A 12,877-nucleotide genomic window follows, 5' to 3' on the forward strand; every position below is an offset into this window, starting at 1 on the left:
TCCTGATGCTCCTCAGCCCTTTGCACCCAAGGCCTTGTCCTTACCTCCACCACTGATGCAGTGAAGCATCATCCTGTGTGTGTACTCTTGAATCTCAAAGTCTCAGGTGAGTAACAAGTCACTCTTGTGCTGTTTAGTGCCAAACTTATTTTTACAGCCTATCTGTTCCTTATTCCCAGTGCCAGCACAAGTTTTCTGCTGGGACCACAGGCTTATTGTGGTTTCTTTCACTGTAAGAGGCAAGTGAGGTGGCAATGCCTGTGGTTTGACATCAGCTGCAAAGTTTGTCTCATTTCTGAGGTATTTTGTTGGAAAACAGGTTGACACCTGGAGCCAGATACAGTGGGACAGCAGCTATTGCCATCCAGCCATTGCACCTGGGCTGAAAAGTGGTGACTGTAAAGTAGCTATTCTGTATAGTAAGGGCTGGCTTGAAGTTAAATTAAAATAAATACATTGTCAGCTTTAGATTTAGTTCTGGGGTCAGAATATCTAAGAAGCACTTAGTAACAGTTCTTCATATATGCCAAGAACTCCTCAGTGGCATTGTAAAATAAAACAAGGTGTCTTCTTAAGACTCCAGATGATCTATAACCCACCACATCTTAGAGAAATATGCTGTAAAGATTAATTAGCCTCATTGCTTACTGCTCTTACTATTTTTAAGACACTTTGCTCTTTCTCTATTTAAAAAGAGAATGGACTGTGACAAAAGATGCCTTTTAGATCCTTGATCATCTAATGAAAGAATCCCAAATAACTCTTAATGCTCTACTCTCTCTATCCCACAGACACATCAGTTCTCCAAGTTAAAAAAAAAAAAAATTAAGTTTACTGCCCTCCCTTGAGGCTGCCCTGGGATTTAGCATCTCTTGTTAGGTAGGAGATGTGGGATTATCTCTGTGAAAGAGGAGGGAAATTGAGTTTCTCCTCATAAGAATGCTGATCACTGAGGTCTTGAACAGAAGAAAAGAGGTGTGATTATAGTTTTAACTGTGTGTTGTCAGTGATATCTCCTAAGAAAACTTCACTGAGGGTCGAGACCATTTAAAGAGGGATGGAGATGGGAAATGTGTGAACATCAAAGAGCTGTGATGGGAAGAAAAGTGCTGAACTGCCCAGTGGCATCAGGCACACCAAATATACTCAGAAAAGAGCCCCTGTGCACGTGAAAATACATGACATGGAGAACTTTATGAATATGAGGTGCTTGTGAGGTTGGGCAGAGGGTTTTGGTGGTGCTGCGTGATCGTGTTCACTGGTGTGACTCCCAACTCACTCAGCTCTGAAAATCCGAAGTTCAGCAGTACCAAAATAAAACCTAATCCCGCCCCCTCTCTGCTCCAAGGCACAGGTGGCTGTACCCAAACCATTCCTGATCGAGAGAGCTGAAATTAAACCACTAAAATCTGAGACTGGTCACACTCCAGCCAAAGGAAATTAGACTGGTCTGAGATGGTTGATGTCATTTTCCATCTCCAGAGAAAGTTGGAAAGTGGTCTAGGTTTCTTCACTGGTTTTGTTTAAATCACAGTTAATTTTTTCCAAAAATCTATTTGTTTGCATTTAATAGAGTGTAATATGAAGTGATACTGTTGCTAGAAGGTACCACTGTTACTGTGATGATGGACCTTTGCTGTAGGGTAAAATGCCAAACCTAGTGACTCATTTGAGATACAAGAAGAGTGAAAGCCAGAGGTTTTGATTTTCTTTTTCCTTCCCTGAATGGGAAATAATTGTTCTTACAAAACACTCTCTTTTTGAACTGAGTTTAGAAGTTTACGGAGTTCTGCTGGTGGCAAGCCAGCTTTGAGAAAAGTCCTGGCACTGTGGGTGCCTGTGTAGGGCTGGAGTTGATTAGGTGTCTGGGAAAATGCCCAGACAGGGCCGCTGGTATTGCAGGGTTGGGTTTTCTTTTCTTGCTCGTTTCCCAGCTATTCTGACAACTCATAAAAGCACTATCATGCTGGTGAAGGGGCAGGACAGCACTGTTGGTGGAAATTGGTCAGCAAGATGCTTTCTGCCCCTGGCTATCCCACCAGCATGTAGGGTGGGTTAGGTGTGCTTGAGAGCTTTGCCAACAAACTCCTGCACAGAGGTTAAATAACTCCCTGGATTTGTTGATCAAGGCACCTGATGTGTTGTGAATGAGTGTGGTAGCTCTGAAGGCACTTGATGTTTTTGAAAACCCACTTCTGGCTTCCTGACATCAGGTGTCAGAGACTCTCTGTTAGAGGCCAATGTTCCTCAGTTTGTGTGGGGAGGGACAGGCAAGAGAAGATGTGGGTGAGCAACAGGAAGGACTCACTCACTTTAAATAGCATTTTAAAATGGTTTGAGTTGGAAGAGACCTTAAAGATCATCCAGTGCTACCCTCTGCCATGGGATGCCTTCCAATATCCCAGGCTGCTCCAAGCCCTGCCCAACCTGGCCTTGGACACTTCAGGGATGGGGCAGCCACAGCTTCTCTGGGCAACCTGTGCCAGGGCCTCAGCACGCTCACAGCCAAGAACTTCTTCCTCGTATCCAGTCTAAATCTGCCCTCTGTCAGTGTTTGGTGTCTCTAATTGGACTTTCTTGAAGAGTGGTTTGAGTAATGTTTCCAAGGGCCCAATGATAAATTAAATTTTGCTTCTAGTAAATAACCTATCCAAGCAACTCCAACTAATGCCATTTTACAGAGTACTCTGCAGCATTAAGTGAAGCCCTTGCCTGAAAATGATTAATCCTGTAGGGTTTTCAAAATGCTAGCAAATCCTCAGGTTGCTGGATTTTGGGGGGGCGGGGGGAAGCCAGCCCAGAAAAAACCAACCAAACAAACATAAACACATTGGTCACTGCAGTATGACCTAATTATTATTCCATTTCTGATGAACTGCGTTCATGGGTGCTGGATAAACTTAATGTTCATCATACTGAAATCATTTGCAGGCCCCCAAGGAATTAAGAACAGGCATTAGGTAAAGAGCTAAATTAGATGAAAAGCAATCCAGACTCACTGTGGGGTCATTCATGTGCATACAATGCAGAGTGTTCAAACACACGCTCTGGTGCTGTTAAGAGATTTGTTTTCCTTGTGTTTATCTCCCTATGCCAAGTGTAGGCTATTAAAGCTTGGATTTCCCGAGCCAATAGCAGGAATCATTTTTATTCTCAGGGACTTTGGATTAAAAGGATTGGCACACGTGTTCTGTTGTGCGGAGTGGACACACACTGGGTTCCAGGCACACCTCCTGCAAACTCTTTTTGTGGAGACTTCATTACTATTCTGTTAATACAGTCAAGGCACACAGCACTCAGGTTTATGAACATGACCTCAAATGTGTGAATTTCCCCTTCAGTGTTCACTGTGGGATGGTGCACATGGCACTGAACCTGGCTGTGCCTTCAGAACTATTTCTGTTTTCACTTTTTTATTAAATGGATCTGTGGTGGATGCAGCGAATGGAATCTGCTTTGGGTGAGAGGGTCTGTCACAAAGACAAAATTACAGGTTAGCAGATTTTTGGGGTTAAACAGCAGCATTTAATGCAGTTACCTTATCAGACACAGGTGTTATCTATAATATGGCAACAGTGATCCATTCCGGGGCCTCTCCTAATTGCATCCAGCACTTACCCTGTGCAACCAGGACAGAAACAGGCACCTGCAAGCTGCTCCTGCCTGTGCAGCACCTGGGACCGTATTCAGTATGGTTAAGGACTGCTTTTAAACCCATCATTGTTGTTGGTTTTGTCTCCCCATAGGTTCTCAGCATGGTGATCAATGCAGCTTATAAGCCAGGGAGTGTTTTACGAGAACTGCAGCTTGTGGAAGACCCTCAGTGGAATTTCCAGGAGGAAACACTGAAAGCAAAGTAAGTCGTCAGTGTGTGTTCTTTTATTTGGGAGGTTTCAGAAAGGGAACTGACTAGGGAAAAAAAAAAAGATAAGAAAAGGGTTTTTTTCTTTTGTGAGTGTTTTACTTTTCTAATTATCGTTTTGCTTCATTGAATTATTTGCCTCATTCCATAGCAACTTCAGAAATGAAATGTTCACCTGAACGGTTCGTTCCTATTGTCTTTCTCCAAGCAGCCATCCAGTTTTTGATGAAGTGGAGTCCTGAGTTTTATGATAAGCTGTTCTTAGAAGCTTGGCTATTACTGAATGAACTCAATTCCTGGCTTTCTAAATGGAGGAGTATTGCTGCTTTTAAATTAGAGCCTGTCAGGCTAATGCAGAAAAAACTGGTGAGAATGAATGGCACCCAAAAAAGTTCAAGCAAATCAGCAGGGACACATTTTTTAGCAGGAGTGTGATTAGGGCAAAGTAGTAACAGATCAGAGATTCAGGTCAAGATTTGATGCCTTTCTAGAATATATTCTTCAATTCTGAATTCCTTCTTATGACATTAAAATCTACCTATTTGTGTCTTCTTTATGTAATGGGCACTATACTTAGGATGTATTTAAACAACTGTTGTCTCTCTGAAAAGAGGGGAGTCTCACCTAAGCTCTCTCCAGAGTCCTTCTGAAGAAAATTCTTCCCACTTGAAGATGGATGCCAACAAATAGTTCTTTGAAGACAGCTTTCTTTGTTGACTAATGGTTACCTTGACTTTTTAAGTACTGAGTTAAATGCAGTGAATCTCACCCTTTATACTGAACTCTGTTACTCCTTTTCAAAGAAAAGCAATTTTCTCTTGGCTGATATGAATAGCTGCCAAACACAGCACTGTTGATGGCTGCTGTATTTGATCTTTGCCCATGCAGATATTGTAGAGAGTTCATGTGTTCTCTGGCTGAGGGAGAGAGTTGAGAAACTTCTGTTCTGCGTACACTTCGGCTGCTTTTCTGAAGGAGGATTGCAAACTGAAATGAAAATCTACTATTTTTAATTTGCTTCTTTCACATGTGGGGAAAGTCAGGCTTTTGTGTTTGTCAGTGGAGATGTTGTGGATGGAAATCTAAAAGTCAACCTTGTGTGTGCAGATTTTCGTTAAAAACAAGTCTTTGTCTGTGACCTGGTTTTCACTGCTTCTAGGATCCCACAGCTTGTGCTACAAATACCAGATAATTCACTCCTACAGGTATTTAGCAGTTGTGAAATCAAGTTGTAATGCTCCATCTTAACATCTCCTCCTGCAAAGAACTGAGCTTACAGGCAGTTTTCCTATCAGCAGTATCCTGAGTAGGATTTTGTTGGGGTTTCCTGTTTGAGTGTGGGGATCTGCCTTGTGCAAAAGCAGAATATCTATTTCTTAAGGCTGCTGCAGTTCATATTTCTAATGGGAGACAGCCTGAGAAATGTTTAACTGACCATCCATGATCGTATTTTATGTTGGCCCCCCAGTCATGGCCCCTGTACATGTTCCTGTGTGCCAGCTGCCCCAGCAGGCATCAACCTCAGCTCTCCACGGAGTCAGGCAGCATCTTTCAACTTTATTAAGCCACAGAATGGATCATCACAGGCTCAGAGCTGGGACAGCAAGTTTTGAAGTGCCTTCTGAGAACAGCAAAGGATTCTCCTCCAGAGTGGCATTGCCCTCTGGCTCCTGAGGAGACAAAGCCTGTGGGGCTGGACAGCACCTTGTTCTTGAAACTCTCTGGCTTCTGGGGCTGGTCTCTTCACAGAGCAGAGTTTGGTGGCCATGCCAGCTTGCCAGTGGGTAGTTTGAGTACTTTTTAAGAGCGGATGGCAGAGGGTTGACATGCCCCAAGACTGTCTGGCTGCCTTAGGACTTCCTTCTTTTTTCCTTCCTGAGTTTTCTTGAATTGCTTCATCAAGAAGTTTTGGTTCTGCAGGAGCAGAATAGAAAACATGGTCATGAAACCAGATACTGTGGAACGTGCAAACAGCATGTGACACCTTCCATCAGGTGTGACAGTGCTGCAGAATCTCAAACAGAGACCTGCAATGAGCAACAGAGACCTGCAATGAGCAACAGAGACCTGCAATGAGCAACAGAGACCTGTAATGAGCAACAGAGGCCTGTAATGAGCAACAGAGACCTGTAATGAGCAACAGAGGCCTGTAATGAGTGACTTCCAGCTCCATGGGGGCTCTGGATGGTGCCAGTTGCTAAGGATGACCGCTCCAGAGCCAGCTGTGGTGGGACACATCGTGTCACCACCTTCCTTCTGATGTGGACTGGCACCCCCTTGGATCTTTTTGGTGTTGTTTGTTTACAGTGCCTGCAGTAGGCTAGAGCAAAGGAATTGGTGAAGAGAAGGCTGCTTTTCCCACTGCCCCAAATGCCAGGTTTTGCACTGCCAGGCATGCATTATCTCAGTGCTGGGGCAGCCTGCATTTGGTTCACTCTGCTGTCATGAGTGACCACTGTGGAATCAATTACGCTCACCTTGCAAAGAAGATAAAACAATTTGGGTTGTCCAGAGAGATGTGTTTGCTCTGTGTGATGGCAGCCGTTTCCCATCAGTGCTGCTGGCTCTGTGTGAGAAGAGTCAAACCTGATTTATTGGTGATGATGAGTTAGAAATGTCAGGCTGGCTTGATCCTCTTGAGTTCCCATCAGGGCCAGTTGAAGCTGTCAGCATTCAACCCTTACAGTTTTGATGCTCTTAAGTTCAGTGCCTACATCTTGATTTGCCTTCCCAATTCTACATAAAATGCTTAAGGGACTTTCTGCTTTTCAAGGGTTTTCATTTTGAAGGGCTGATAGTGGGGCTGTTTGGACTTACCCGTTTTTGCAGGACTTTGGACATAAACAAAAGCAGTGTGTGCAGAGAGTTATCTCCTGGGTCTTGTATGAAGGCCAGTTGATCAAAATAATAAAGATGAGTATTCCTGGACTCCTTCATTAAATGAAATTCTGAGAGCTGCTCAAATCCAGCAGCTGAACTCTAGGAATATTTACCCCTATGCCAGACATCATCGCTTATTTATGAGGCTGCATTTCAAAGAAAGCCTTTTCACTGCAGTTGCTTTAGAAGACTGCCTTTCACTTGTGATAGGTGAGGCTGAGGTGTTTGAAATCTTCTTTGCCTCAGCCTTTGCTAGTGAAGGTCGCTCTCAGGCCTCCCAGGACCCTGATCCTGTTTGGGGGAGTGAAGTGTTACCCACAGTAAATGGAAAAGAATCCAAGGACACTGGAAGCAAACTGGATGTGCACAAGTGCCTGGAAGCATTTGGGATGCAGCCAACTCTGCCTGGGAGAACTGGCCAATGTCATTGCAAGGCCACTCTCTGCCATGTGGGGAAGTTGATGAGGATGAGGGAAGTTCCCTGATGTCTAGAAAAAGGCAATCATCACACCTATCCTCAGGAGAAGGGCAAGAAGGAGGATCCAAGTAACTACAGGCTGTCAGCTTAACTTTCCTGGAAAGGTTATTAGCCAAATCCTCTGGAAAGCCGTTTCTGAGAACATGTGGGACCTTTAGGGGACTGACAAGAACCAAAGGCCGAGTTGTACCTGATGTGATGAGGCAGCTGGTTTGGGGTTGAGTTAAAAACAGTGGAAATTAATTTATGTTCATTTTGAGCAAAGCTTTTCAAACCAGGACCAGTGGAATGACTTAAACCATGTATTTCTGTAATCGGGAGGAGACTTAATGAGACAAGGCCTTACAGCCAGAGCATTCCAGTGCCCTTTCTGAATCCTGTCTTCACGAGTACAGAGTGCCTCTGGATGATAAAATAGCTTTGAAGGAAGTTAAGTCCTAATGTTTGGCAGACTTTAAGGTAGTAAGAGGGAACAAACTTACTGCAAAAGAGCAGAAAGGAGTTTTTGGTCCCCCAAAAGGAAATTGAGGCTTTTATCTACTGAGTTGTTCAAATTAGTCTCAAGAATTTTCAGAATGCCTTAGAATGAGGCTTTTGAAAATGAGGTTCTCAATGTTCTTGCTGTTTGAAGTGCCTTCAGCATGAGGCTGTGTCATCACACAGCAGTCCCTAACTGGAGCTCCTAGAAGACACTGTTCTTATGAACCTCTCATCTATTTTAGGAAGCTTCAACAGAAGAACTCTATTGCAAAGTGCTGTTCATTTAATACTTCTGCTCATGCATCAGCAAGTGTATTTTTCATGAAAATAGTTACAGCCTTAAGGTTTTCTCTGAGTTTGGGATCTGAGGGCAGAGAAGGGGAAAGAGGAAAGAAAGGTTTCTTTGGTTTTAGCTGAATTTTTTTTTTTTTTTAAAGAGCAGCAATTTCTAAGAGAACTCCTTGACACAGCAATTTTCCAAGTCTCCAGTGCTGCCATGCTATGCATGCAGATACTTGCTGCTTACAAGTGAGAAGACAGGAGCCCTGGTATAAAAACATAAATAGGAGTATCAGTAGTTGGTAACTTTTTGAGAGATGCTAATGGAAAAGGTTTTCTGACAAAGGAGCTCCTTCCACATGGCTGTCCTAGAAACAGCTCAGATTACATTTGGTGGTGCCTGCATTAAAAATCTTTAGTGTGTGAGGAATGTGGAAAATATTGGTAGAACCTGGTTGAAAGAGGTGCTGCCAAGACCAAAATTATGAAAAATATATTGCTGTGGCCAGTACTAACACCTTGGGTTATTGAGACTGATTGATGCAGTCATGGAGATCTCCATTTTGCCATCCTCTCTGTTAATTAAAATGTGTGTTGCATTCAAAGCAGACTATGAAATCAGTCAGTTGTTCATTTTCCTAGTTTCATCTTTTCCTTTCAGCAGGCACTGTAGTACAATGGGTCCTTCCTGGGCAGCCAAACACAATAGGAAGCACACAGTTAGAGAAAGTCAGCCATCCTTGAATAATACCCATCAGGCAGCTTTCTTAGCTTATAAGAAAGAAGATCAAGAGGCAATTTGATTAGAGTGCTTTTGCAGGGAAACAAAACCAGATGCAGTCTTTTCATCCTAGTGGTGAAAGTCAGAACAAGGACAAATAAATGTGAGTTAAATTCAGATGCATCCAGACATAAAATGAGGTGTAGGCACATGAGGTGTAGGTACAGGTGCTCCCTGTGCCGTGATTTTTCCAGTGTGGAGACCCTTGAGGCCAGTGCTTGTCTGGAGGTGCTGGTTTAGTCCAAGCAGAGTTATTTGGGTCCAGGTGAAAGCAGCACAGTGAAATCCTGCAGGCTGCCACTCAGTGACCCAACGATCTGGGCTGTTGTTAAACTTAATGGCTCTTGGAGAAGTAATAAGTGCAGGAGTCTTTTCAAACACATTGAAAAGAAATGTAAAACTTTTATAAGTAGGTACATTTAAATGCCTGTGGCATTTGGTCTTTTTGGTATTAGGTATTGCCAAACCCTCCTCAGCCAGCCTGCCTCTGCAGCTGTTTCGTAGGGAAGCTGGGATCGTAACAGTGCTCTGTTCCTGAAAGGAACACTTTTCCCTTTTACATCATCTGTCCAGGTCTTTAAGGGTGTGTGAAAAGTTGGCTCATTAAGTCATTCATGCATTCAGGTGAATGAATCCAGGGTTGTCTTGGCACCAAATGGGGTATCAGAGTCAGCACCTTGCAGGAATGCTCGTTCAGGTTTTATGTTGAGGTGATAGTTTGGATTGCTGCCTGAGGATGGTTGGACTGGGCTGTTCTCAGACCCAAGTTTCATTTGGTTTTCCCCTTCATAACACTTTATGTGCCACAGTTTCAAACCCTTTTCCCACACCCCTTTGTTTCGGAAAGAGCTGTCTGAATGTTTTAACTCTCTGGTCACATTTTTATTTCACCACCTCCTCCTCTTCCTCTCCCATATCTATCAGCAGCTGCTAGGAAACTGCAGATCTTAATACAGTGATAAATGCTTTGTCTCATTTTTCCTGGTGACTGTATCTTTGTCTTTCCTTGCCTCCCATCCAGTAACCTTTCTTGCACTGTTGTTCCCTCTTTTTTTTCGTGTGTGTTACTTTTCCCTCCTCTGAGCACATTTATAATGCTACAGCACCGGCTGCACACGTGGTTGTCTCTTGTGTTGCATTCCTCAGGATGCGTAAGAGATGTTTTAAAAACCTTATCTCGCTGTTTACAACAGCTTGCTGCTGCTGTTTAATAAATTACAGGGATAATTGGTTTTCCAGGGTTCACATCTACATTGTAGTACAGCAGGGATGTAACTGTATCTTTCTCAGCCATTTATCACTCAGAAACACTTTGTATAAAACACCAAAATAAATGTTTTAGTAGCATAGCAAATTTGAGACAAACCTTTCATTTCAGGTTTCTGCTCCAAGCACTCCCTGTAGGAATCAGTTTTTAGGGCCTGTTGCTGCAGTCCTGTTAAATAACTCCAGAGGCTCCTGATGGATTCCTCAGGTTTTGTAGTGCCCACATCTGTGACTGGGGAAGTCATCTGGTCCTGGGGTGGCAAAGACTGTTGTTTCACTCAGATATTTCTTCACAATGATTATGTGTCCTGGTAGCCACGGCTGGCACCATGAGTCTTGGGTCTTGTTGGAGCTGGAATGTGATATGGGAGCAGGAAAGATGGCAATGGAGAAGACCAAAAGTGCACTGGGGGCTTACAGAGTTCAGCCCAAACACAGGATGGTGACCAGAAAGCTCTTCAAGGTGTATAAACATACAATCATGGGTCAGTATATGAAGAGAGACTGCATCCCTCTCCCAAAAGCTTTCCATCAGTTCATAATAAGGGCTTGCTTTCCTGTGTAGTATCCTCACCAAGGCTGCTGAGGTTTTTTTCCTTCTCTTGCCCTATCTACAGATATATCCAGTGTGCACATGTATCCCTTCCCAAATCATGTCCACACCTTCAATTTATTTCACCCTTTCCTTCCTCGAGTCCATCTGAAATGCAGCCACTGAAAAAAGTAGACGTGTTCCACCTGCATTCCCAAAAGAGACCCTCTCCCAAAAGTCCCTAGGGAGGATCTCTCCCTGGCAGAGGAAGAGTCTGGTCTGTAGCACCACAGGATTTTGCTGGATTGGTGACGTGGGGTCTTGTACTACTCCCTAGGTACAGAGGGAAGACGTACAGGGCGACCGTGAAGATCGTGCGGACGTCGGACCAGGTGGCAGATTTCTGCAGGAGGGTTTGCGCAAAGCTCGAGTGCTGCCCCAACCTCTTCAGCCCTGTGCTGGTGGCCGAAGTCTGCCCTGAGAACTGCTCCATCCACACCAAAACCAAGTACAGTGAGTATTGGAAAAATCCCTCTTGGGTGCTGGCTGGGAGCCAGAGAAGTGGGAGATGGTGTGTGGTGAAGAACAGGAGTTGTGTGATATGTTAATACTGACTAGGATTCATCTCATCTAAGAGCAATTATTTAATCCTGAGGCCACCGCAGGTTCCCTTAGAATCCTGTACCAGAAAACTGCCCCATCTCACTCCATCCTAATATATCTCTTTGAAAGTCATAATTTTTTTAAAGTCTTGACTTTCTTTCTTATCTAAACTTAACACAAGGATCACATAAAAGGAACCTGCAGTGGGAAGCTGAGATTTAAACTTGCTACGTCTGAGAGGGCTTCGTTAGGTGAGATGAATCCTCTTGGTAAAGAATTCTGGCATACACACCAGCACAGGCCAGTACCACAGTGCTGAGGTGCTGGAAGATTTGGGAACACTGACTCCCTACTCAGTGTTTAATATTTAGACATGATCCTGCCTTTTCAGGAAGGCTGTTGTCAGGCATGTGTTCAGCACTTGTTGTTATCAACGTTACTGATACTGTTGGCTCTTAAACAGGTCAGGAAAGTGGAAGAGTGCTGTCCTTCTTCCACAAAGGTTGCAGAAAGCAGTATGATTGATTTAAAACAATTCTCTTGTGTTTGGTGCCACAGTAGAAGAAGGGGTAGGCTTAGGGGGATACTGAGATCACTGAGGATGGGGCTCTGTAGAAGTCTACACCTGAGCTGGAGTCCTGGCTCCCACTAGTAGCAAATGGGGAGCTGGAGGAGTGCAGCTGGGGGAGCTCCAGCTGAGGTTGTCCCATCTCCAAGTTGATGGGTTTATGTGACTGGATGAATTTTTTCCTCCAAACAACACTGATTTGTTGAAAGGCTCAGTTTAGTTATGAACTTTGGCATGGGTGCCAAGTGCCACTTTAGTTGTCCTGGGATACCCTACGTGGTCAAGGACAGAGTGTCTTTCATCCCCAAAACATGTCAGAAGGCATTTAACACAAGCATCTAAGAGTCTGAAAGGGGACGCTCACATCCTTAATTTCAACTTGGGCCGCAAAATAGTTGAAAGCAATAAAACCCCATTCCTTTGTACATGATTGAGGATAGCTGGCCCTCTCCCCTCTCTGCTGAAAACATTAGCAAGTGGAAAGGTGTCTGAGACTGTTACCTCACACAGAACTGCATGGGATCAAATCTGGAACTTGTTGGCCTCTGTCCCTCCAAATCACTGCTCAGCTCTGCCTAAACACATACTGTTAAATTCTGAAGTCTTCGTTCATCATCAGTAAATCTGGATACATAACAGCTGTAACACCCTATGCTAGTCCAACATGACATCTTGTGTTTATGCTGGACATTTTTTTCCCAAATCAATGTTTAAATTGTACCTAGAATACATTCCTGAACCTGTAGCAAGGAAGCAAGGCAAGGTTCCTTCTTTTGGTGGTTAAAGTTTTTAATGGGCATTGTGCTTTGTTTCTCCAGCTTATTACTATGGGAAGAGGAAAAAAATCATTAAGCCACCAATTGGGGAAAATAACAACACGAAAAGTGGCCATGTCAAGCCAGCCAGACGCAGAAAGAGGCGGAAATCCATCTTTGTGCAGAAGAAAAGGAGGTCTTCAGCTGTGGATTTGAATGCTGCAGCCTCTGCAGAGGTTTGTGTTGCTGGGATAAATCAACAAAAACCCTTTGGGGCTTCTTTTTACCCCCCATTCTGCATTTTCCTTTTGGGGGGCTTCTCAGCACACCCGAACATTTCTAGTTTCTGTTTTGAATCCTTCCTTGCTCCTCTGTTCTTCTAAGGTCAGACTG

At 43.9% G+C, this 12,877-nt stretch overlaps 1 protein-coding gene across 1 annotated transcript in view; it reads left to right on the forward strand.

Moving 5' to 3' along the window:
- SFMBT2 (Scm like with four mbt domains 2) overlaps window positions 1–12,877 on the forward strand; it is a gene marked incomplete at both ends in the record, with an annotated part of 86,502 nt that overhangs the window by 69,414 nt on the left and 4,211 nt on the right. Inside the window, 3 exons of the mRNA XM_082279904.1 lie at window positions 3,747–3,856; window positions 10,896–11,071; window positions 12,548–12,720. Coding sequence (XP_082136030.1) covers window positions 3,747–3,856; window positions 10,896–11,071; window positions 12,548–12,720 — 459 coding nt within the window. The remainder of the gene's footprint in view (window positions 1–3,746; window positions 3,857–10,895; window positions 11,072–12,547; window positions 12,721–12,877) is intronic.

This window comes from Coloeus monedula (assembly GCF_965178545.1).
Source record: "Coloeus monedula genome assembly, chromosome: 4".
Taxonomy (NCBI): Eukaryota; Metazoa; Chordata; class Aves; order Passeriformes; family Corvidae; genus Coloeus; species Coloeus monedula.